Source organism: Pararge aegeria, chromosome 2 (assembly GCF_905163445.1).
Source record: "Pararge aegeria chromosome 2, ilParAegt1.1, whole genome shotgun sequence".
NCBI lineage: Eukaryota > Metazoa > Arthropoda > Insecta > Lepidoptera > Nymphalidae > Pararge > Pararge aegeria.
The window spans coordinates 8277975-8302671 of NC_053181.1; the positions used below are offsets into that span (position 1 = coordinate 8277975).

Sequence of the window (24697 nt, forward strand, 5' to 3'; positions counted from 1 at the left end):
CTCTAAGGTATCCTTAATTAAGTCGTAATAAATGAAATAGGATATTTATTTGAAGGAAAGTTAAAACGGTTTAAACAACCCATTAAATTTATTTCTTGATAAACCTCCAACTGTACAAAGGATCGCCAATAAATTTTAAGGCTTTAATATCGGAACCAATTTATCTTAAGAAGATAAAACCCAAGAGGGTAATTTCAGATTTCTCAGACATTGTCCGAAATGCGAAACCTGTGTAAAATACAGAGGGTTTGTCGAATTGAAGGTTTTCTTTGATATTTATTAAATTCTACCTTCCTAACTAGTATAAAGAGTTGACAATAAGAGTTAAAATGCTATCCATCATCGCCCTCTTCATATTCATGTACCACTGAGTCCTTTCTCATTCTCATTCACATCTCAAAAAGGAATTTTGAGCCTTGATCTAATATGCTGCTCCTACACCTACAGGTGGGCTTTTACGATTATAATCTTCATGTGAGTGATTGTAACAACGACCGAAGGACGCTTTATCGTGCTCGTCCTGTTCCCTGGGTCCAGAAATTGGCACTTAGAAATTCATGATAAATAACCTAATTCCTTAAAAATTCCAAGAATCTATTTCATGGCACATATACAGCTATAGAAATAAAATGGGGTACTAATGTAGGTACTACACCTACATTTAGTACCTACCACTATAGCAGTATTACCAACAATGTTTAATTAAATTATGTAAAAAAAACACTTATAAAATTAATTAAATAATCCACTCCTCCGCTTGCAGGGCTTTTGAAGTAGTACGTATTATTATTACGATAAAAATATATCTATTTTATATAATTCCAGTGTCACGATGTTTCAGTATCACGATGACTTCCGGGATGAACTCCAAAACTACTAAACCGATTTTAACTTTTTTCAACGTGCGTTTTGTTCCTACTTAAGCTATCTCTTAACCGTAGTTGATAGATTACAGCTCAATTTTCAATTGCAATATTATTTTACTGCGAATTATTCGTTTAGTACCTAAGAAAACCACAGAAACGTGTGGCCGGACCTGCTAGTTATTATATAGATTCGCAATTATAACTCTGAAAATTGAACAGAATAATCATATTTCCGAACTAAAATGCATTTGCAATCAAATTTTATTTCCAAACCATTATTTAGAAAAAAATATTAGTAATAAAGTAAATAAGTAGGTAATAATTGTGACTTTATATTATAATAGAAAGCGTTTGGATTTTCGAAAAAAACACGGAAATGACTTCAACTGTAACACTCGTGTGCGTGAATGTACTAGGTATTTTAAACATTACCGCATTTTCCCCTACTACTAAACATAAAGCTTGTGCTAGGCTCGAATACGACAATAGACTAGTTAAGGATCAAACCGTATGACCTTTCATTTCACCTCTCCAACAGAGCTACTAAGGCATTGTAAGAGTACTTATATGAACTGGAGAGCATTAAGTACTATTTAGAGATGAGATCTTTTTTTTAATCTATGACGTAAAAGGGTTCGCTCAGTTCTAATCTTCGTCTGTTTTGTTTTGAAGTATCGCTCACATCCTCTTTTAATAGTTATAAATAATAAAAGTGCAGTCGCACACAAAATCTTCAGAAAAGTGTCCGGGATTTTGATTTTTTGTTACTTTCCGCACGATTACATTGAATTCATACAATTTCTATGCATTCGTAGTGAAAACTCATTTAGACGGAAACTTTTTAATCATTGTACTGATCTAGTATAATTATTATCGGAGGCTCAAACAGACTAACTAATTTGCCGGTTTTCGCTTTAGCTATTACTTCTTAAATGTGGCACTGGAACTGTATATTTTTTCTATACCACCATTTCCTTTTAAATTGTCTGCCTTCATTTCCGTTTCAAGAGCCCGCTTTCGCGTTGCTTTTAGTCTGCCACGCCTTAGTTTGACCGCCCTTGGCTGCCATTGTAATGACTTTTGTGGAATACCGGATGGTCGGTGTGAAATATAGCCTAACCCGTTTCATTTTCTGCATCGAATTAGCTCAAGGATGGAATTTTTGTCAGACGGAGCATTGGAAATTGTTTTAAAACTCAGACAGTTTTTGAACCCCTGCATGTTATTGACCGGCTAGGTAGATAGTATTTAAGTTTCGAAGCAGGATACCGTTATTATTGTTGTGAAACATTTTTATATTAAGGGCAATCTTCATCATCTGCTCAACAGGACGTTCACTGCTGGACATAGGAATCCCATGGAGATTTCTAAACGATAATGGGTCACGCAGGTACTCATCAACCTCCTGTGATTCGTTCCCCTCTTTTGTCGTCTATTCCCCTTGTCAACCATCAACCAACTCATTGGGACTCCAATGTCCTTCGGTCACCCGAGCTATCAAAGTGGCCCACACGGTAACTCTGGTTCTTTAAAGGATCTTTTTATTCCTAATAGAGATACACCGAGAACAGCTATTTCCATTGCGTGCTTAGTGACTTGGGATATCATCACGGGCAACTACAGGGCACGGGTCTCCTCTCAAAGTGAAAAGTGTTCATAGTCCACCACGCTGGCCCACTGTGGATTGGTGGAGTCCACGCGCCATTGAGAATATTATAAAGAACTTTCAGGAACGCATGTTTCCTCACGATGTCTCCCTTCATAAAATTCTAATTCTAATTCTAAAATTTATTCATTTAGGTAGACCTATCACAGGGCTTATGAAGCGCTCAAACATATAATATGTTATTATTAATGTTAGTAGGTGTATAACTACATTCGTTAACTTAAAACTAAAACTAGGAGGATTCCAAATGCGCACTGATGTAACAAGAGCCCACAGAAAATTTAACCGGGGTTTTCTTGTTGTTATCACCATCTCATATAATTCCTACTTGGGATATAGAAAGTCAAATTATACACAGTAAAAATTGACATCTTCAATTTCAGCCAGGACTCCAATATACCTAATCAAATTATGCTCGCCGCGAAGTTAAATCAAAGTAAGAAAGAAGTACCGTAAATGAATTCAGACGGGTGTCTGAAATGTAGTTAAGGATTCCTTCATTTTAAATGGAAATCCTACTTAAAACTTGTTGTTACCTGAAATATCTACAGACCTGGCTACTGATTCTCTATGGTATTGAAACAGTAAATGAGGACGAATTGAATCGCGCGACGTAAACTTTACAGTACTTCTCATAGGTTATGTAAAATCATGACTCTCTAATACTTACTTAAAATAATGAATAAGGCTCTCGAGCCTTGTATCTTAACAACACTATTAGTATGTGAGTACAACTTGCTCGAGCTATTCAGCTAATAACAGTATTATACTTTTCTTACTTGAAAAGTGCGATTGATGTAAAACTTTTATTATTATTTATTGATGTAAGAGCAAAATGTTCCATTTCATTTGATATTCACTTTCACATTTTATAAATCGTTATATTTGTTAAATAGAAAAATTGAGAATAGAAAATTGAAGGTTTAATCAGCACATGTCCATATAACCTTGTCATTGAATATTATAGAATGTCGCAAACGTCAGAGAATTTAATAATAATTAATAATTATATTTAGAGATTTTCAAAAAACTTTGCAATTAATTTTTTTTTTTTAAACTGCTGAATTTTTATTCACTTTGCTATTCACAATTGATCCGTTTGAAAATATTGGAAATAAATAATCCCAATTGATTATAATATTTGCCACTAGCTGTCGTATAGGTCAAGAAGCGTGGAGTATATTACATATACTTACGACCAATCCAAACTATTATTTTTAAATAGCGGAAACTACACAGACGTCTGACGTAAGAGTTACTAGCGTCAGAAGAAAATCTGAGTTACTCCCTACTCGCTTATAAAGAAGTTTTACTTCAAAACTATAGAAAATATAGAAATGGCCCAAGGTATAAATTTAACTTCCTACAAAACAGCTGTGAAAGCTTCACATATATACACTTAACAGTCAAAATTTATTCGACGATTGGAAAATCGCTTATAAAAATATGCGTGTTGATAGACAATAAATTTTTGTCTACATTCTGAGTGAATGAAACCAATCCATTTATTTTGCGACGATATTTTACTATAGACAAACGTAGTGCAACCACGAACCAATACAAAGCTTTGTGACTGCAACTGAAAACATTGCAAAATCCATATCCAGTTTCAGAAAATACTCGTAGTTCAGTATACGGAAGCTCAGTTTACCGTGACTTAAATCTTTGAAGAAACAAATTCTACAGGAATACATTATTATCCGCGTTTGTTGTCTTTCTTATTTAACGAATCGTGTTTGAACAAGCACAATATAAGTCTTCGATAATAAAAAATGCACTTGCCCGATTGTCTTTCTAATTTAACGAATTAAACGTTAAATTAGAAACACGCATATATAATTATAAACATTAAATATATCTTCGATAGTAAAAAATACCTACTCTTGCGTTACTTCAAATAACAGTAAAGCATTATTTAAAATGTTTATTAAACGTTTTTAAATATCATTATTATTATTATTGTAACGGTATTTTATTTTATAATTTGTTACTGCCTGCTGAATGATTACCCATGTTAAACCTTTTTCATGCCACTCGGCATTTTTACTTCTCTTACATGGATAGATTTGCCGCTTATACAACATGATTCCTAAGGGAATTCTTGACGTACATACTTACATACATTTAAAAAATGTGTAAAAACACATCTAATACAGCGAGGTTACTATACATTTGAGCAACTACTGAGTTTCTTGCCGGCTCCTCTCGGTAGAATCTGCTTTCCAAACCGGTGGTAGAGTCACTACAAACATGCATACTTGACGATACAAAAGTGCTTATAAAGTAGGCCTACTTGAAATAAATTAATTTTGAATTTGAATTTTGCTTACCACCCTAAACATTAAGTATGAAATAAGAAAAGAACCCCTCTTTGTTTAAATTATAAAACTACAGCCTGACTGCCATCTCACCTTTTTTATTGTAATAATTTGACGGCCGATTGGCGCTGTTTACAGCGATCCTGCTTTCTGAGTCCAAGGCCGTGGGTTCAATTCCCACAACTGGAAAATGTTCGTGCGATGAGCATGATGGTTTTTCAGTGTCTGGGTGTTTATATGTATATTCTAATTATTTATGTATATTATTTATAAAAATATTCAACAGTCATCTTAGTACCCATAACACAAGCTACGCTTACTTTGGGGCTAGATGGCGATGTGTGTATTGTCGTAATATATTTATTATTATTATTTATTATTTATTAATAATACGACGGACGGACCCACTTGTCTTGTCTTGCTTGGCTGCCTAGCGATATGATGGTAAAAAGTGTGGTAGTCCCTGTGTAAAAGTTCTATATTATATCTAGTAGAATACCGACCGAGTTTTTTTAATTTGATAGGTAGCAGATGAATTTTCTAGCACGGCGGCGTTCCATGGAATCAATTAAAACAAGCTGATACAAGGCAGAGCCATTTTTTTTACAGAGAAAATGTCTGAAGCTTGAAACTCCGCTGGGGGAAAAGCAGTAGTTATGAGGGACTTGCACCCACTAAAAACTCTGCGTGTCCCTCGACGGATCTATAAATGATAAATGAGAGTAAGGGATTCACTTGCACTGCACTCTCGCCAAGGTTTAGGCTCCCTAATATACATGGCAGAGCCATCCTATAAAGAGGACAGTACAGGAACAATACTTCATGCACACTAAAAAAGCTAAAAAAAGGTATGCGTGAACATCAACGCATATACAAAAATATCCGAATTAAATGTACGCATATGCCCTATCCCTATCCCTATCCCTATTCCTACTAATATTATAAATGTGAATGTAAGTTTGTTTGTTACGCTTTCACGCAAAAACTACTAAACCGATCCTCGTTAAAATTTGTACACTTATTCTTTAAAGTTTAAGAAGTAATATAAAATACTTTTTATCCCGACATTAAGCTCGGTTCATTTGGGAGAGGGGATGAAAGTGTTTGACGATTTTACACCATAACTCCGACAAATTATAACCGATTTAAATAATTATTTTTGTACTATAGAGGTTATAACATGTGTTTAATTTTGCCCAAACTGTGGTTAGAGAGGGCAGGACTCCTCAGCAGACAGCAGCAAACCCCTCATTTAAGGTTTAGCAATACATAAGTCGCGGGCAACAGCTACATTTAACATATCTACTTACGTTACTAGGAAAATGTAAAGAAGCATTATCTATCGTTGTCATAGTATATTTATCACTGTTTACTTATTATAGATATATATTTACATTTATATTATATAAATATTTATTATATTATTTTTATATATTTTGTAAATAATATAGTATATTCAAATTGTATTGTATTAGTATGTAGAATTTTGTTATTTAGATATATTGAATATCCTTAGTAGTTATTATATAGTATATTGTACCTTTATTTGACCTATACCACACTTAAATCATCTTACTCACATCCTAGGGTAGCTGGAAGAGATGTCTATAAGCTTTCCTTTGTACACTTCATGTACCTATCTTATGTTCAAAATCACAATTTATGGTACATAAATAATGAATAATCATAAATAACAAGGAGCTTTTATTAAGTCAATTAAAATAAATAAAGTATACGTAGGTACCTAGAGATAATTATACAGCCCCGCTATAAATAGGTTTGAAGAATATCTCAAGTATATCTTTCACAGCGCTCAGGTTTACCTAAAATTTTAACTATGTGTACAAACACTTCAGAAGTTTTCTTTTCATCAAGAACAAAGAACGCCCTTATCTCATTTTAAAATATTTGCATGATCTTTTTATCATATTTTCTTAGTGTAGCAGCTAAGCCCCTTTTCTGTAGATTGGATACCTAGAGCTGCAAAGAGAGATTTAAATGTAGTGTCAATTACTCAGTACGTATTTGCTTTAGTTTTTATGAATAGTTTTGTTTACTTCTTAGGTACATTTAAAATAAATATAAAACACTAGCGGACTCCAGAGCCATCTGTTGGGCTAATTTGTGAATCTAAACCATCCAGGGTGCCACCCAAACGTATACCAAAAAAATCATTCAAATCGGTCAATTCGTCTAGGAGGACTTCTGTAACATACACACGCACACAAGAAATCTATACTTATAATAAAACTGTAACTGGACTTCTGTACATTTAATATATATTGAAAATTTTGATCGGAACAGTTTTTTATCCCGGAAAAGTTATCCCGTTAAATAGCTTAAATTAAAACGCACATTATTCCAAAAAAGTCAGGGGTGCGTGCCGGGGTTCGAACTCGGTCTCAACGAAAGGAAAGCCGAAGCCTTACCCACTAGGCTATCACCACAAAATCCAGTGGTTAGTTAAATGGTGCTAGCAGCATGTCCGATATTAGCATGTCTTAAATGGGGCTATGAAATATCTAAAAAAATAAAAATGATGTATTTTAATTTAGCTCGCTCAATTGTATATTACGTTAGGCAAGCAAAGGGAGTGCAACCCAATTTCAACCTATTACCGCACTGTTAGAGTAGTTATTTCATTAACAATAATATTTATTATCCTCTGTACTGTTAACTGTTGTGACTATGTAGGTAAACTTAATCTGACTCTTATCTTTATTGCAGTAGAGAACAAGACTCTCGATCAGACCTGAGGAAATATATAAGAGACCTGACTATATCGCTTGTTGCGATATTACTATATGGTACTCAGCCTCTTAGTTTTCCACTGCTAGGCACAGGTATTATCTCTTATTGCAGATACATGGAGCTTAAGCGTCTCTAAATGCAGATTGGCTTTAACGATGATTGAGGCAAAAATCGAAACTGCTTATGATACTGTAGAAGCACTGGATTTTCAATAACATATTTATTTACATACCTACCTACGTCTTGTAGCAAACGTAATTTTTTTCTTCTTTCAGAATTACGGATATCGTGCTTTGCCTTTTTAAAAAGGAACTTACGATCTTTCAGATTCTAGTCCGCCTCCTAAATCGTAGACTTATTAAAGCTTTATTGGTCTATTTAAATAGCAGGGCATGCTCAATGGGATGTTACAGACGCCACCATGTCGCAACGAGTCATCTTCTATTAAACGAAGCCAAATAAACAATAATCAAGTCCAACAATCAGTTATAGGTACCTATACCTCATACTTATTAAACTTCATGGAGATATAAAATATATCTCTATGAAATTTTCAGATCCATTTTTGATGCATTTCAGATGCATCGAGAGTATTAATCTCTTGGTTCACAAATATTAATAAATACCTAAACCAAATATAAATAAGTACCTATATATCATAACTATGGTAAAGTAGATATATAGTGCAATAAATAACAATAGAAGCCAACAAAAAAGATTTATTTATAGTGATTACAGGTCGTACGAGTATATGCAATGAATAAATAATAGTATTACCAAAGCTAAACTGTCTTCCGTGTCTTATATGTATATGGTTTAAGCACTCGCTTACGATTTCTGCATGAAGTCGAATATGTCATGTTCTTCTTTTAAAAGTCGGTTTAAAACCCGTACCAATATATTTTTTTACCAATAAAAATGTTAATAAAAAATTACCGCTTTTTTGTTCAGAAGACTTATTATTACGCCGTATAATTTGCCCAAGATTGAATTTGAAGAGGCCTATCGAATGTATGTAATTTACGAATTGCTTTTCTATTATTGGAGTAAAAATCGTCCATGTTAACAAGGTACCACGCATTCTTAAAGGTCCGGTTTCAAGCAAGACGCTGTGTGATGGCGTTAAAAGTGAACGGTCGAGAGTTTGGTTTCCGGCGAACGCTAATTTTGAGAATAAGTAGTTCCGGAATTTGGAATGGAATTTGGAATGCTTCGATTTCGGTTGGTTTCCATCCTACTGGCCAAGATATGCGGTACATCTCGGCCAGTAGGATGGCAACCAACCAACTAACAAGCGATTTAACATTTAGCATACGTAACCCATAAGAATTTAGGTTAGATTAATAAGCCTAACTTTAACCTTTCTAGTTTACACGCTTAAAAATGCCGACTTATTATTGAATCAAAACGTAGTTAATTAATATTATCGATAGAATGTTTAATTACTTACAATAATTATTTTGTGCTCTCCGTTTATGTAAATATCAAACTCAATGGGTAATTCAAAATGGTGGCTGGTGGCGTCATGGCAACGAATGTTAACTCAATTCATAGAAATTATTACGCAGAATAATGTGGTAGTGCCCTAAGGTAAGCCAAAGGTAGCGATTATTTAATTAGGCGCAATTACTTGCGTCACTTCTCGTGAAATTTACAACCTATTCACAGAAAGTATTTAAAAGTAGATTGAATATTTTCGGCAGACTTAAATGTAAATGTACTTTAACGCATGCGTGTTAAAGCACAATACTTTAATGAATTACCAACCTATTACCAAATTATTACTGTGCATAATTTTAATTTACAGATATTATATGGAAAAGAGAATCTGTCATTAAATTGACAGCAAATCCCGTGGCCGTGCGTAATGAACTCTCAAAAATAATATTACTGTATGGATATAAAAATAAATAAAAGAGAGTCGCCATAATAACGAGATAGGCTACATGCCTACATGAAAGGATACCTTTTTAAATTAAAAACCTGATTTGTACCTATTACGTACCTTGATAGAAATATGATTATTTACCTTGGCATGAAACTTTTAAATTTCATGCCAAGGTACATCATCAAACGGATTTACATACGGTTGCCACTAATGTACAGGATGACTCTTCCGAAAGGTTTTAATGTATACTGTATAATTTAATATGGTTTTCTGTTAAGTGGCTGAAATATAACGATGTGTGTTAAAGATATCGGAAAAAAATCATACGAAGCTTTACTGGCATGCGCCACGCAAACTATTGAAACATGAATAGTTTTTAGTACCTACAAAACCTACCTTATTATTTTGTTAGCTATATATATCTATATATATATAATCATTCCTTACAAAAAAGTTCACAATGATATATGTCCAACTATTATAATTTGGTAGGACCAAAACCGCATTTCGTTATAATTTGTCTATTAAAACACGGGTTCAACCGTTCAATCAATGTAGTGAAATTCCTATCATGAAATCCAAATAAGTAGTTTTATAATTATGATTGATTATGTACCTGTAAATTCCTTTTTAAATTATTCAAATTGGACCTATAGTTTAGAAGTAACAATTGGTATAAAAAATACTACAAGTAAGATAAACGCCTATAAACCACTGCCCGGCCGAAGGTTTCTATAAGAAGATGGTACTGTAATCGAGTTCTTAATGTATTTAAAGAGATTTTTCGCAAACTATCGAGGTATGTATTTGAGTTGGTTTCTGGATAGCTTGGGTTCACAGTATATACATGTGGCGGTCTCCAAATTACATAACTAGATGGCGCTACTAAAATCCTACATCGCGCAGTGTTCACGAAGAATGCCTATATATACAACTTCCAAAAATGAATGTTCAGACCTCGGTCCCCGAGCATGATCACCCGCTCGGAGGAAGATCTTCCTATTGTTACGATCGAGCGTATCACCAAAGCTCCCGTACAGTGGTGACCCCGACGTGATCATCGCAGCAGCATCACCTCCATTCAAGCCTGACGCACACCCGACGTGATCATCGCAGCAGCATCACCGCCATTCAAGCCTGACGCGCACCCGACGTAATCATCGCAGCACCGCAACTCATGCCTGACGCACACCCGACGAGATAATCGCAGCACCACAAAGCACGCCTCACGCACGCAATCACGCGATCAACGCACGCACGTAACGCTCAACGGTCTCAACGCACGCAACGGTCTTAACGCACGCAACGCTCAACGCACGTAACGCTCAACGCACGCAACGGTCTCAACGCACGCAACGGTCTCAACGCACGTAACGCTCTCAACGCACGAAACGCACGAAACGCTCTCGACGCTCTCAACGCACGCAACGGTCTCAACGCACGTAACGCACACAACGCTCTCAACGCACGAAACGCTCTCGACGCTCTCAACGCACGCAACGCTCTCGACGCTCTCTACGCACGCAACGCTCTCAACGCTCTCGACGCACGCAACGTACGCACACGATTGGTGACAGAGGCATACTACAGCAAGCAACACTGCTTCAATGGTACGACTTCCAGTCTCGGAGGGGAATACTGTGGCGGTCTCCACATTACATAACTAGATGGCGCTACTAAAATCCTACAACGCGCTAGCGAAGTGTTCACGAAGAATGCCTGCCTATATATACAACTTCCAAAAATGAATGTTCGGTCCTCGGTCCCCGAGCATGATCACCCGCTCGGAGGAAGATCTTCCTATTGTTGCGGTCGAGCGTATCACCAAAGCTCCCGTACATACACATACAAACTACTACTGTGTTTCAGAGGGTTCTTACAGTCTGATAAATTTGGAAAAAACTAGACTCCGTAGGTGGCGCTGAAAATAGGTTCTAGATTTTTTAAGAATTTAGAACCGGTAATAATCGATTTGATGCAGACGAAGTTGCGCGGGTCAGCTAGTATGCTATATAAACTTCTGTCAACAATTTTTATTCCCGATTGTAAAGCATAGTCAAAGATAAAGGTGGCAAAGTGGTTGAGAAATTGACAGTAAAATCGAGAAAACTAGCGGTATTATAAAAAAATAATAATCGAAATTAAGTTCTTCCAAAAGATAGTCAAACAAACTAAAACCAAAAAAGTGGCTTAAATTTATAATCATTGAGACACCTTGCTACCTTGTACAATGGAATTTAAGAATATTTTCATTCACAATAAAGTCAACGTCAAAGTCAAAAATATCTTTATCAAGTAGGCCCATATGTGACACTTTTGGTGCGTACATTACATGAGAATTACACGGTAGTGAGATGATGGTGATAACCATATTAGTAAACTTAAAACTAAAGCTACGAAGGTTCCAAAAGCCACCTGGTCTAAGAAGAAGCTATATATATATATAGCATTTTTTGTAAATCATTCTATCAAGTCAGAGCTCAACAGATTCTAAAATATCAAGTGGTACCTGAAGTAAAAGTCGCAACATAAGAGTTCATTGTTACCATTTGTAGATTCTATCACCACTGCTGGAAACAAGGCAACCAGTCTCGCGTTATGATAACAAGAGAGGGAACATGAGCCACCACGCTGCTCAACGCGGGTTGGCGGATTTGACGAATATTATCACATGTTAGTTATAAATCAGGTTTGATCGCTTAAAGTGCTCGCTAAGCCACGAAAGTGGACTGCAATTATCAGAGATGATCAATAATTAGAGTGGGTTCATGTTTTTTCACCATCCCGGATCATCAGAACTTAAGAACGTGTTAATAAGTTGAGTAAGTGTATACCTACTATTCAAACATAGTTGATTAATGAAAATAATTATATACTGTTTTTTTTTTACAGAGAAAGTTCATACCTAACAATTCGTGCATACAATTAGTTCATGCAGTTTGCTAACCCTAAAACTGAAAAGTGGTACAGCAATCGAAGTTAAAACCGCACTGGGAAATATTTAAAAACCGGATGTCCGCTATGAAGTACGTTGAGTACGAATTGAAATTAAACTCGACCGTGAAAATAAGGCTCGCTTAACATTCCGCTAGAGAGCCCTCAATGAGATGCGGAAGGGCATAAACTCGAGACCCTAAGTACTTATATTGGACGAAAAGTATAAAAAGGTTGTACATAGTAAAACAGGAAAATCATTTTAGCTTGAAACGCGATGCCTTCATTTTAATACAAGGAACCTTTATAGTTCAGTGATGACTGATTTCTGGCCATATCCATGGCTACACGCCCGTCCGTCTTTATATCTACTTGTTCGTATGTCCGCCATTTTGTAAAAAAGCTTTTAAAACTAGAAATTTTAATTTTAGCATATATCGAAAATTAATAATAGGACCACGTAGGCGAGTTTCATATTTTAAAATACTTTAAGTGAATTTGATTTAATATTATGATTTGTCTACTAATGGATATTTAGATCCACGTTTCTGCGTTTATTAATTTTACCGTCCGCAAAAATACATCGTGCGTTTGCACGACGAGACATTTATTGGTGTAATTTTTGTGAATGTGGTTCTGCCAAACGATGTTTCACTTACCTTTTTTACATTCCTCGATGTTTTCATCGGAGTTATCCCCGCAATCGTTTTCTCCCTCGCACACCCATGTCATCGGTATACACCTCCCGTTCGCACACTGGAATTGCTTCAATGAGCACACATCTGAAAGTAAATAACATATAATTACATACATATAAAGTGTATTGTGGGCACAACGTACTTAATTAAACTGGTTTGTGGATGTCAGATAACAACGAACGGCGTTTAAATTTAATTTACCTTCGGCGTTCATAAATCAGTCACCAAGTGAGTTAGGTCAGCATGGACTTCTTATTTATGTATTAACCATAGAATCTGAGTGACATATTGTATTGTTCTAGTCCTTATTTCTAGTATGCCTACAGATTCGTTTAACTCAATGGTTTGAAAAAGTAAAAAGAAAAAAATCAATATAGCGGCTATATGGCGCCATTTTCACGTGTAAAACATCAACTTAGTATTTTTTAACAATCGTAATTATTTTAGATTTAAAGATTTTTGACATTTTGCTTGTAATATTTTAACTAAGTTTAGTTTATAGCTAAGCAAATAATGTTTTCGTGAATTTTGCCATGATTATTTTAACAAATTTTGAATAGGAACCTACCCTCGGTTTTATTAATTTTCATGTGGCATTCTTATGACTTATGCAATAGCAGGTTACCTTCCTACGAAAAATAAGTTTTATAAAAGCGTATAGATACGAAGAAATATAAATAGAAGTAAGTACTGACTTTAAGGGTACAACGATTCCCATTTCGATATTGCTAGACATTCTGAAGAGAGAAATCGAAAATTATCCTTCTCATCTTCTTGAACGGTTCAATACACTTAGAAAGTTACTATTAATATTGAAATAGTAATATATCTTCTACATCTATACTTATATTAAATTGTTACATTCTATTATTACTTATAATAAAATGGTCACAGGTCCGATTATGTACATTAAAAATATTTAAAAAAATGTTTGTGAGGACAAGCCAAACTGTAAATATTTGTTATTTTAGTCTGTCTGCCTGCCTGTATCTTGGCTGCGCATGATACTAAAATGCTGAATGAGAATTGGCATAACTTGGGTTCATACAAAAGCATATATCACTTTTTTGTGATCTTCTAACCTATCCTTCTAAAGATTTTTCTTTCTTTCGCAGCCAAGCGATTTATGAATAAGATTTTACAAAAAATATCATTAATAAACTCGAATTCATTAAGGGATATTACAGAATATATTTAAAAATAATTTGTCCTGATTAGTTAAAAGTTAAACGTACAAATCTGCGACAAACTCGCAACTTGCAAGTTCTTTTCTCCTTTACAATCAGCCATATAAAGTTCATTGTTCAACGCTGCAAGGCCTGGCAAAGCAAAACTTTACAACAACTGATAACTGCGCCAAGAAACAAGTGTAAACTCGTGGAAAGCTTCATAAAAACGTACAAAAATGCCATAAAAGAAAAAAGAATGCTGAAATGACGCTCGCTTCTCAAGACAAGAAAACTAAGTTTAGACAATAAGAGGGTACGGCTGGCTTTAATAGCGTTCCATATAATTGTTGCTTACATCGAGTAAACTCGAGATAAAAGCATCTACGCAAAATGGATGTGCACGTTGAGGGTAGGGACCGTCTTCGGGACAATTCAATTTTGTACAGCGTACCTACAGAGGCAGTACATTGTTATAAACTAAATTAAAATAATATTATAGAATTCTTTTCGAAAACACACTGCAAATACCACTTAAAAATGAGAAAATTGTTTAAAGTTAACTTGTATTGTACACAACCCAACCGACGGTTTTAGGTGGTTAACAATGGTTTTTTTATGACTTTTTCCGTCTGTCCGTCTGACATAACTTCTTATTTAAATAAACACTTGTGAAAGCAAATTGAGGTCTTACAAATAACGACGGAACAGTTGTGAAAAGTTTTCTTACACTCTGTCATTTCAAAGGTGGTGTCTGTTGAAGTGTGTGTTGGATTACTGCATTTGTGTGTTGGATTGCAGTTGGATTAGTTATGCACTGTTGAAACACTGCATAACTAATCCAACTTTATGCGACATTTATTTGTAAGGCCCTTAAAATTTAGGAAAGTGTTATAGATAATGCTTGTTAAACATTATAGCAACGCTTTAAACTTTTTTATTTCACTATGATATCAAATAAAAGAAAAAACTATATATAATAATTCGTTGGCATAAAATTTTGAAGTTAGGACTCCATCAAGTGGAATGTGGTATGAAAGAGAATTATTTCGACGAAGATTTGCATATTCAAAGTCCTTGTTATTTATTATTTATAACTGCGTAGTTCTGGATTTCTGAAAAATTACAATAAAAACCTTTAAAAGTTTGCAATGCAAAAGATCCGATATTAGTTTATAAAATATGGGAAAATAAATCGTGATTCTAACTAGTATATTTTTTTAAATCTCGGCCATCCTCTACGCACAGCAAAGCGGTTTGGTGTAGGTAGGCATTTTAAGTGGTCGAATTATTGTCAAACTAAATAATCTAAAAGTACTTAAATAAAACTTTAAATAAAATAATTTATAAATATTTCAAAGGGAAAATATTTTTGGTTTGTTTGCTTGTGCTTGCCCAAATAACTCCGAATATAAAATAAAATACTGAACCGACTTTAACCTTTTCTTCGCCAAAGAAAAGCTTAAGTATCACGCAGTAACAGGTTATTATTTAATTCCAAAACAATTGAAGATCTTTGAGAAAATTTCAATAATGTAACCGAAAGAAACAAAATTTTGCCTACAAAATTCATAACCTGGCGTGCCCTGACAAAACTTTAGTTGATACATACAAAGTATGTATATACCACATCATTAAAGTTCTTATTATAACCTAAAAAAGTCCACTATACAAACTAACTATCATATTTAAGTCGCAATAGCAGCTTTTGTGTCCTAAAATTTTATTAAATCGCCGGTGGAAACAAAAGATCATTAGTAACGCAGTATTTATTCGTATCTAAATAAGTATTTTTACTATATAATGCTTTTTATATAGCAGTAAAATACTCTTTAACTTATTCAAACTGGATATTTTAATTGAAATTTATCGCGAGTTTCAGAAAATTATAGACTACACTTTAATATAACAGTCCTTTTTAAAAAATCTTTTTACTTTCCGATATTAAAAATAAGAACTTAAAAATATGTGTAAAACTATACTGGAATAGCCTGACTCCCCAGTTAAACTGTTCCTACGAGATGCTTTAAAAACAAAAACAAACGCGGTTGAAGTCGCGGGCAACAGCTACTTATTTGTATTAAAAAAAAAGTAGTAGTATTTCATAACTATATAAATTAAAATTACAGTGAGTTGGCTCATGTTAGCATAACCACGTTATAAATAACAACTACGAAAGAAAAAAACGGCTACGTTAAAAATATTTTTGCAGCGAGGGTTAAATTATTTTAATATTTTTAGTGCTGCTACAGCATAAATTATTTTACGTAATTAAAAGTAAAACTTAAAAAAATTATTGAGCTCCAAACTCTATCTTGCTAGATAAATTTATTAACAACATCTATAGCTTTATATATGTATATACGAAGAACAAACAGTTTCTTATTTAGTTGAGTGAGTAAACACTGGTGACTATTTGATAAATGGATGCGACAGCGGCAATAACAAAGCACTCATAGATAAACCAAACGTAGGTACAATAAATAAAACATATAAATGGAAAGCAACAGAGGTGAAGAGTGATATTTCTTGCTGAAAATGAATCGTGTATTGGCGTGAATCGTGATGGTTTTCTTAAAGGTATAAAAGTTTGTATAGCATTCGTCATCACTGTACCACGCCAGCCGGTATATATACATATATTTGATGCTATAAAACTGACCGGCTTTACATTCTGATGCATCAATGACTCAATCGTCGCATTTTAATGAAAAGATGTATTAATGTTTAAATACGAAAGTCTGTTTGTTTTTTCATGGATTAAATATTTAAACAGAGTTTTAGAGCCAGAGTTACAGAGACTAATTGAGACTAATCCGGAAACAAATAATACGTGAAATAGAAATAATCGCCAATTGGTTGAAATAAATATTTGTTATAAGATATCCATACACTTAACTAAAGTTTGCAATTGCAATTACTCTTAATATTCAGTTATTATAGTTTCAGAAATAATAACACCCAACTGTAACGGGTCAAACACCGATAAACATTAAGATCTTTCAAAGTTTTGAAGATAGAGGACAGAACTCCTTACAATACTGAATACATGAGGTGTTGCCACATTTATGAGGACTTCAGTACTAGATGGCTATATAAAAAATGTTAGAAATTTTCGTGGCTAACCTTTAGTATACGAAACAACTTTGCTTTCCCAGCGCTATCGGCTAACATTCAGTGCCTTATATTATTAATGCAGTTGTTATAGGAAATTCAGAGTATTTTAAATTACGCAAAACAGGAGTCGGTCCTTAAGACAGCCATTTGTGATTGGCAATGTTTACGTATTTTTAAAATAGTGGGTGATTAAAGCTCCAAGCTCACCTCAGTCGTTTGTTTAAATATGTGGTAATATCTTTTAATTGGCAACCCCATATAAACTATATTTGCGAAAGGCTGAGCGCTATATTAAGTAGGTTATACATACTCAAATATAAACTTCCTTACAAGACGCTGAGATTACTATACTTGGCACTAGCAGACTCAATAATTGGATACAGTCTGAGTAGTTATGGTAGAACATATAAAACATATATTACCCGAATATACAACCTACAACTAAGAATGTTAAAAACCATAGTACCTAAAGAAATCAAACTAAAATACTCAAATGAATGCCATGAATTATTCACATATTGTAAATTATTGCCAGTGCAGAGCAAAGTTACGTTAGCTGTACTGTAAGGAAGAATTTGGTAATATACAACATCTTAGACGTAAAGGGCGAGATGGTAATTTTCGGAAACTGCCTAGTTATAAAAAGTTTATTCTACCGAAAACACATAATGTGTACGGAAGAAGGAATTATAAATACATATTACCCAAAATATTTGAAGATCTCCCACCTGCTTTGCAATGTGTAAATGGAAAAAAACATATATTTTTAAGAAATTGTAAAAGACATTTTTTAGCTAATAGTTCAAAAATGCCACTGTTTGATTAAGATTGTTTAAATATTTTTACATTAAGCTTAAGTAGTTGAATAATTTTTTTTCTTTTTTTTTTTTTAGATATACACTTGCGAACCTGCCATCCCCACCATAAACGCATAGTTTCTAAGGGGATAGATAATTATGTTGGAAAAATATTTGTAACTTTTTATTTTGAACAATAAATTAAAAAAAAAAAAAATTATCTGTACTTAATATCATAGGTTTGTTGTTCCAGTATGCTTGAAAAAACTTTACGTTCGGTATCAGATTGATTGAGACGTAGAGTATGTAGTAGTACGCTGCGTCCCGTAATATATGCAGTCAAAGCCGCAGGCCACATGTACATAGAATAAATTCGTATCGTTTGATGTCAACCATAATCAAACCATTAGCTCTCAACGAGACACCCTCGAGGGCCCTCAACCGAAATTGGCTGTCAGTGCCGCGACCATAGCTGGACGTCATGCTCTTCACTGGAGTACACTCAGCTAAAACTTAATGATTTAATTTAGACACAAATCACACATCCGATGAGACAATGAGTTTGTGAGAGGTGCATCGTTTAGTTGCTTTCCAAGCCATTAATTAAATTAAGGTGTTATTTAATCATAATATTACTACATTAAAGCATTTTTGGATGAATCATAATTATAATTAATTTATAAAAAAAATCATAAAACCTTTATAATCCACGTTTCTGATACGTGCCGCTAAGATGTGGAACGCCCTCCCGGTAACTGTGTTTCCTGCCACGTATAATTTAAGTACCTTCAAGGCTAGAGTGAATAGGCTTTTTCTAGGCAAGCGTGCTCCAACCTAGACCTCATCATTGCTTTCTAACGGGCATGATTGTCGTCAAACGCTGGCCTATCGTTAAAAAAAAAAAAAAAAAAACCTACTTTCCCTGTTACTGGACCACTACAGGGCACGGGTCTCCTCTCAGAATGAGAAGGGCTTCACGTTCCTTGGAGAGCATAGAAAACATTCGGGTGTTTAGGTTTTCTCACTCCGCGAAAAGCAGGGGAATCTGTACAGTTTATTTTATAATTTCTTTAATCTTATTTCTCAGTTGAAAGTTGATTTGTTTTGAGTGGAGTATAAAGATCAAATAAATTAAAAATGACACCTTACAGATTCTTCTGCTTTTCGCGGAGTGTGGCAAATTAAACTTTCATTTTCATGGTATATCATGTAATTCCGTAAAGTATTGACTGCTTCTATCCAATATTTTCTGACGATGTTCTTTTGAAGTGATATTTAATAGTATAAATTAAAGACACATATAACTCTGAAGAGTAGAGGTGGTTGCCGGGAACTGAACTCGGTCCTCGCGAAATGAAGCCCTAACCGACAAGCTATCAGCGCTTCATAGTTATAACTCCACTGCAAACTCCAGCTAACAGAAAAGAATGATTACCTAAGTACTAACCTATCTATTGCGCTAACGAGAAAACACTGGAATTATTGTCGCTTATTGTTTATATCGGTAACAAGGAGTTGGCAGTTAAAAAAATCCATATAGGTACATATCCCAAATCTTTTACTATGTGGAACTGTAACGGAATAAAAATTGCATGGCTACCACTTGGTTACCAATCTACCGGAAAAGCCATATAAGCTGGTAAAGCCGAAAAAACGTATTACATAAGTGTTACGCAACAAGAAAATACTGGAATAATTTGGAGCGTTTTGTCGCAGTGAGCGCTGTAATTTTAAGTAGGAGGTCCCGGGATCGATCCTATTAGGCAATTTATAATTTCTGACACCTTCTGACATAGACGTGCCACTAAGCGATTTAGGAGGGTTCCGCTACGATGTCGCGTAGAAACCGATTACGCGTATGTATTTAATAACTAACATTCTCCCTAACAGGATAGCTCGCTACCATCTTATATTCTATCATTACTCACCACCAGGTGAGATTGCAGTCAGACGATTACTTTTAGTGTTATAAAAATGGTGGGTGACCAAAATCTACAATAGAGTTTTGAAGTCCATTTTATGTAGAAGTAATAATTTATAACCATAATACTAATAGAGTACGCTAAGATACTCTTTTTTACTCAGAAGTATGTAGAAACTCTTCATTTATAAGATATATACTCTACTCAGAGTTTACCCTTTTTGTTTTTAATGAGTTGGCAACCCTACGTGTATGTTTATAATCCATTACATTTGAAGTTGCAGCTTAAACGGTTGGACAGATTTAAATAATTGATGTGTCGTTCGAAATGATATGTTTACAAGTTCACTGAATTACTGACGTCACAAAAGCAATTTGACGGACACTGACACCCAAAAAGCTATTTTCCTTGGTACAAAACTTCGGTAAGATATATATATAAGCAATACAAATTAAAAAAATAATCATCTATATAGTCTGAATATTAAAGTTTCAATAATGCCTTAACTGGGTATCCAAGGTCACGTTGCAAACAACACACTATTTGTATAAAGCAGCGTGCATTTATTTAAATTTGTTTGGTTTGCGAACGTTAATAGCTTTAACCTTATCCCGGAATAAATGTTGAAATTATTTATTCATTTTCAGACTCGTGTGTCTGAAGTTTTATACCTACCGTAATTTTAATTGTTGAATGAAATTGTTTGTGTAATTGTTGTTCTACGGCTTATGATATTGTATTGGCATATGGTGGGCGCTGCATAAATTCGATTGTATGCCTCCTGATTTAAACTCTGATGACTCACATTAATAATTATGCAATTTATGTATTAAACGAAGGCATAATCTAGATTGCACTGCAAAATTAAATTTCCTTAATATTACCGTCATATTTACTATGATTACTCTTTATTTGTTATACTACATCATTAATACATACAAAAAAAAAGAAATATGAAGAAAGAAGTAGAATACACCTGGCGGCCTTATCACTTAATAGCGATCTCTGCCAGGCAACCCTAGAATTAGGAAAAAAGAAGAGGAGAATAGACTGCAGGTGGTACAAGTCTTTTTAAATGCATGTTTTCAAATAACTAAATTGTAATACATAAACTAGGTTACACAAATACTTATACTATAATATAATTCATCATCATCAATTTAACCCATTGACGTTCAATGCTGGACATAGGTCTTTTGTAGGGAGTTCCACAATTCACGGTCCTGGGCCGTTTGTGTCCAGTGGATCCCAGCGACTCGCCTGATGTCGTCTGTCCACCACGTTAGGGGTCGACCCACGCTGCATTTACCGGCGCGGGGTCACCATTCCAGCACCTAAGGCGCCAAAGTCCATCGGTTCTCCGAGCTATGTGCCTACCTATTGCCACTTCAGCTTCGCAACTTGCTATGTCGGTAATGTTAGGACTTCTATGGATCTCCTCATTTCTGATTTTATCACGGAGAGATACTCTTAGCATAGCTCTCTCCACCGCTGAGAGACTCTGAGCATTACATACATAATATATTTAATAAATATAAAACAACATATACATAATTAATACTTTAACATGCGGGAAATATTTACGTAAGAGTGACAATATGATATAAAAGACCGACGTTATTAAGATAATGGGCCTTAACTGTTTTAAATATCGCCATTGACTTGGATCGTCGTATGCTTGCTCATTGGAAGCGTATTCCATAATTCTACTATATTAAGTAAGTTTGCGTTTTAGTGAAACATTCAGTCAATTGAAAATAACTTTTTACGATACCTAATTATTTGCTGCAATGCCTTAATGTAATTTTCTACTAAATTTAAATGTAAAAATTTATACCTAGTTAGATACTTTCTACTAAAACTTTCTTTGAAAATCAATGTTAATCAGACGATTCTCGATCTATACCTACAAAAATAAATAAAGTAAGCAAAAGCAGAAAAAATATTGGTTTATCCATTTGAGAGTATCTACTGAAAAGGTCATAGGAACTGCACATATTCTAGTAGAACTTATTTAATACCCCTTCGCTTTATTTACTGGTTTCATGACGAATTAAGATTGCTTTTCTAACTCGTACCTATAATCAAAGAGGACAATCAGATCAAAGTAATCCCATAATTCATTGAACAAGAAATAGTATTACATTGACCGTTATCTTGTGCCCGTTAAAGGCTTAGGTACAAAGGGATGTTTAGAAACATATTATATGTTTAATCTCATTCTTCTTCCTTATAATATATTGACGGACAATTTCCTCGCGCCTATTGTTCTTTTATGTTTTGGAATTATTTATTGTTAAGTTGGTAAACAGTAAAAATCTGGAGACCCGACTGAAAGGCAATTCATTACTCCTGAATGAATTTATGCGACGATAGCTCAGTGGTAAGCACATCGGCTTTTGTAGGGCCGAGTTTCAACGCACGCACCTCTAACTATTTTAGGTTCTAATAATTTAACGTAAGGTAATATTAAATTAACGGGGTATGGAACGCAGCATGTTAGCCTACACTAGAAAGTATACGAAGAGGTGCAAAGACTTAAGAGAAATCACTAAGCTTGACGATGTGCTGTCACCCTGACTAAAACGCTAAAATGGAGATGGACAGGGCATATGCTTCGCGAGAAACGCGAGAAATGGACCAAAGCTTTGACTGAATGAATATAGAAATTCCACCAAAGATATAATATACCTACCTACTCTGGCTAGTTAACTATGCAGTTGCCATCAATGCCCCTGGTGTAAGTTTTCAATTTACCCAATATACACCAAGCTTAATTTGGTATCTGCGTGCTCTGTGCATTATCGTGAATTATAAAGCAATTTACTTATACTGTTTTTGTGCATCATTGACTTACGCAAAGTAACGCCTACTTCCTACCTAAAAAAAAATAATTTCTTGAACATACTATCTATACTTATAATAAAACTGTAACTGGAAGATTTCTTTATATTTAATATATTTTGAAATTTTTTACTGGGGGATACTTTATAATCGATACTGAGTCCAAAGCAGATTTTTATTTAATTATTGTCTGTCTGTCTGTCCGGGCAACACGTGAAAACTACTGAACGGATTTAAATAAAATTTTGTATAGTGGTAGCTATAGTGGTCATGACGATCTCTACTCCATGATTCAAACTTTAGACCAAGAGAGCCGGAAATGTGGTCTAGATATGAACCAAAGCAAGACATGTATAATGACGAACAGTGTAGAGATTCCTACGGTCATCCAATCTCAAACAATAAACTATGTCTATGAGTACATATCTTGGGCAAAGCAAATATTTTGTGGATCACACAATCATATAAGTGGAGCGACGAATTAAGATCGCTTGGAGCAAATATTGGGCATTAAAACATATTTTTAAATCAAAAATACCCTTAGCCATAAAAAAGAAGGCAATGGACACCATAATATTGCCAACACTGTTGTACGGGTGCCAAACTTGGGCTTTTAAAAAAAGTTTTAAATAAAATGCAGATTTTTCAAAGAGCGGCTGAGCGAAGTATGCTTGGCTTAAGATTAAGTGACCGCCAAATAAACGCAGCAATAAGAAAGAAAACACAGTTAGTTGACGCCGCGGAACTAGCGTGCAAACTGAAATGGCGATGGGCGGGTCATGTGGCGCGCTCTAAAGATGACCGGTAGAGCGAGCAAGTCTTGCACTGGTGGCCCCGTGACCAAAGCAGGCCGCGCGGAAGGCCGCGCGCTCGTTGGAGAGACGACATTGAAGCTGTCGCAGGGCCCACTTGGACGACTCTCGCCACTAATAGAGTGCAGTGGGGCAAGATGGAGGAGGCCTTTACCCGAAGATGGGTACCCAACTAACTAATGCATGTTTATTACTTAGATTTTCTTTATTTCTTTATTTATTTATTTTTTGTAATTCGTTGTTTAATTTGTTACTTGGGATTAAATGCCTTATTTATTTATTTTATTTATTTATAGTGGTAGCTGATATCGCGGGTCAACATATAGGATACTTTTTATCCCGATAAACAATAAGTTTCCTCCGGGATATGGGATGAAATTTTTTATCAATTTGACTTCATATCTCTATTAAATTTGCACCGATTTTAATCATTATTTTTTTTATTTGACAGTGCTTACTACTAAGCATGTATTGTCTAATTTTAATGAAGATCTGATGAATATTTTTGAAGATCGAGTATAATTCACAGATAACAGATAACAGCAAGTCGCAAGGCATATGGGACAACGATCGAATGCATGCGTACCATCCTACTAATATTATAAATGAGAAATTTTGTGAGAATAAATGTTTGGATGGATGGATGTATGTATGGATGGTTGTTTGTTACGCTTTAACGCCACAACGAAAGAACCGATTTGGCTAAAATTTGGCAAAGATACCAACAATATAGTCTGGCATAGCTCATAATAGGCTTCGTTTTATCCCGGAAAAGCAAAAAGCTTCTACAGGATAGCATCGCTATTTTTTCCCCATCTGTGTTTCAAAATCCGCGCAACGGAGTTTTAGATTGACGTGATTTTTTGGATAGGCATAATTGACGTGTTTTTTTTATGTCGACTTATTCGCGGATGAAGT

General features: G+C 34.7%; 1 protein-coding gene across 7 annotated transcripts in view; it reads right to left on the reverse strand.

Moving 5' to 3' along the window:
* The window catches only part of LOC120632383 (low-density lipoprotein receptor), a 298871-nt gene that overhangs the window by 259977 nt on the left and 14197 nt on the right, over positions 1 to 24697 (reverse strand). For all 7 annotated transcript variants that reach the window (XM_039902255.1, XM_039902252.1, XM_039902256.1 and 4 more), the window contains exon 2: positions 13083 to 13205. In XM_039902255.1, the coding sequence (XP_039758189.1) occupies positions 13083 to 13205 (123 nt within the window). The remainder of the gene's footprint in view (positions 1 to 13082; positions 13206 to 24697) is intronic.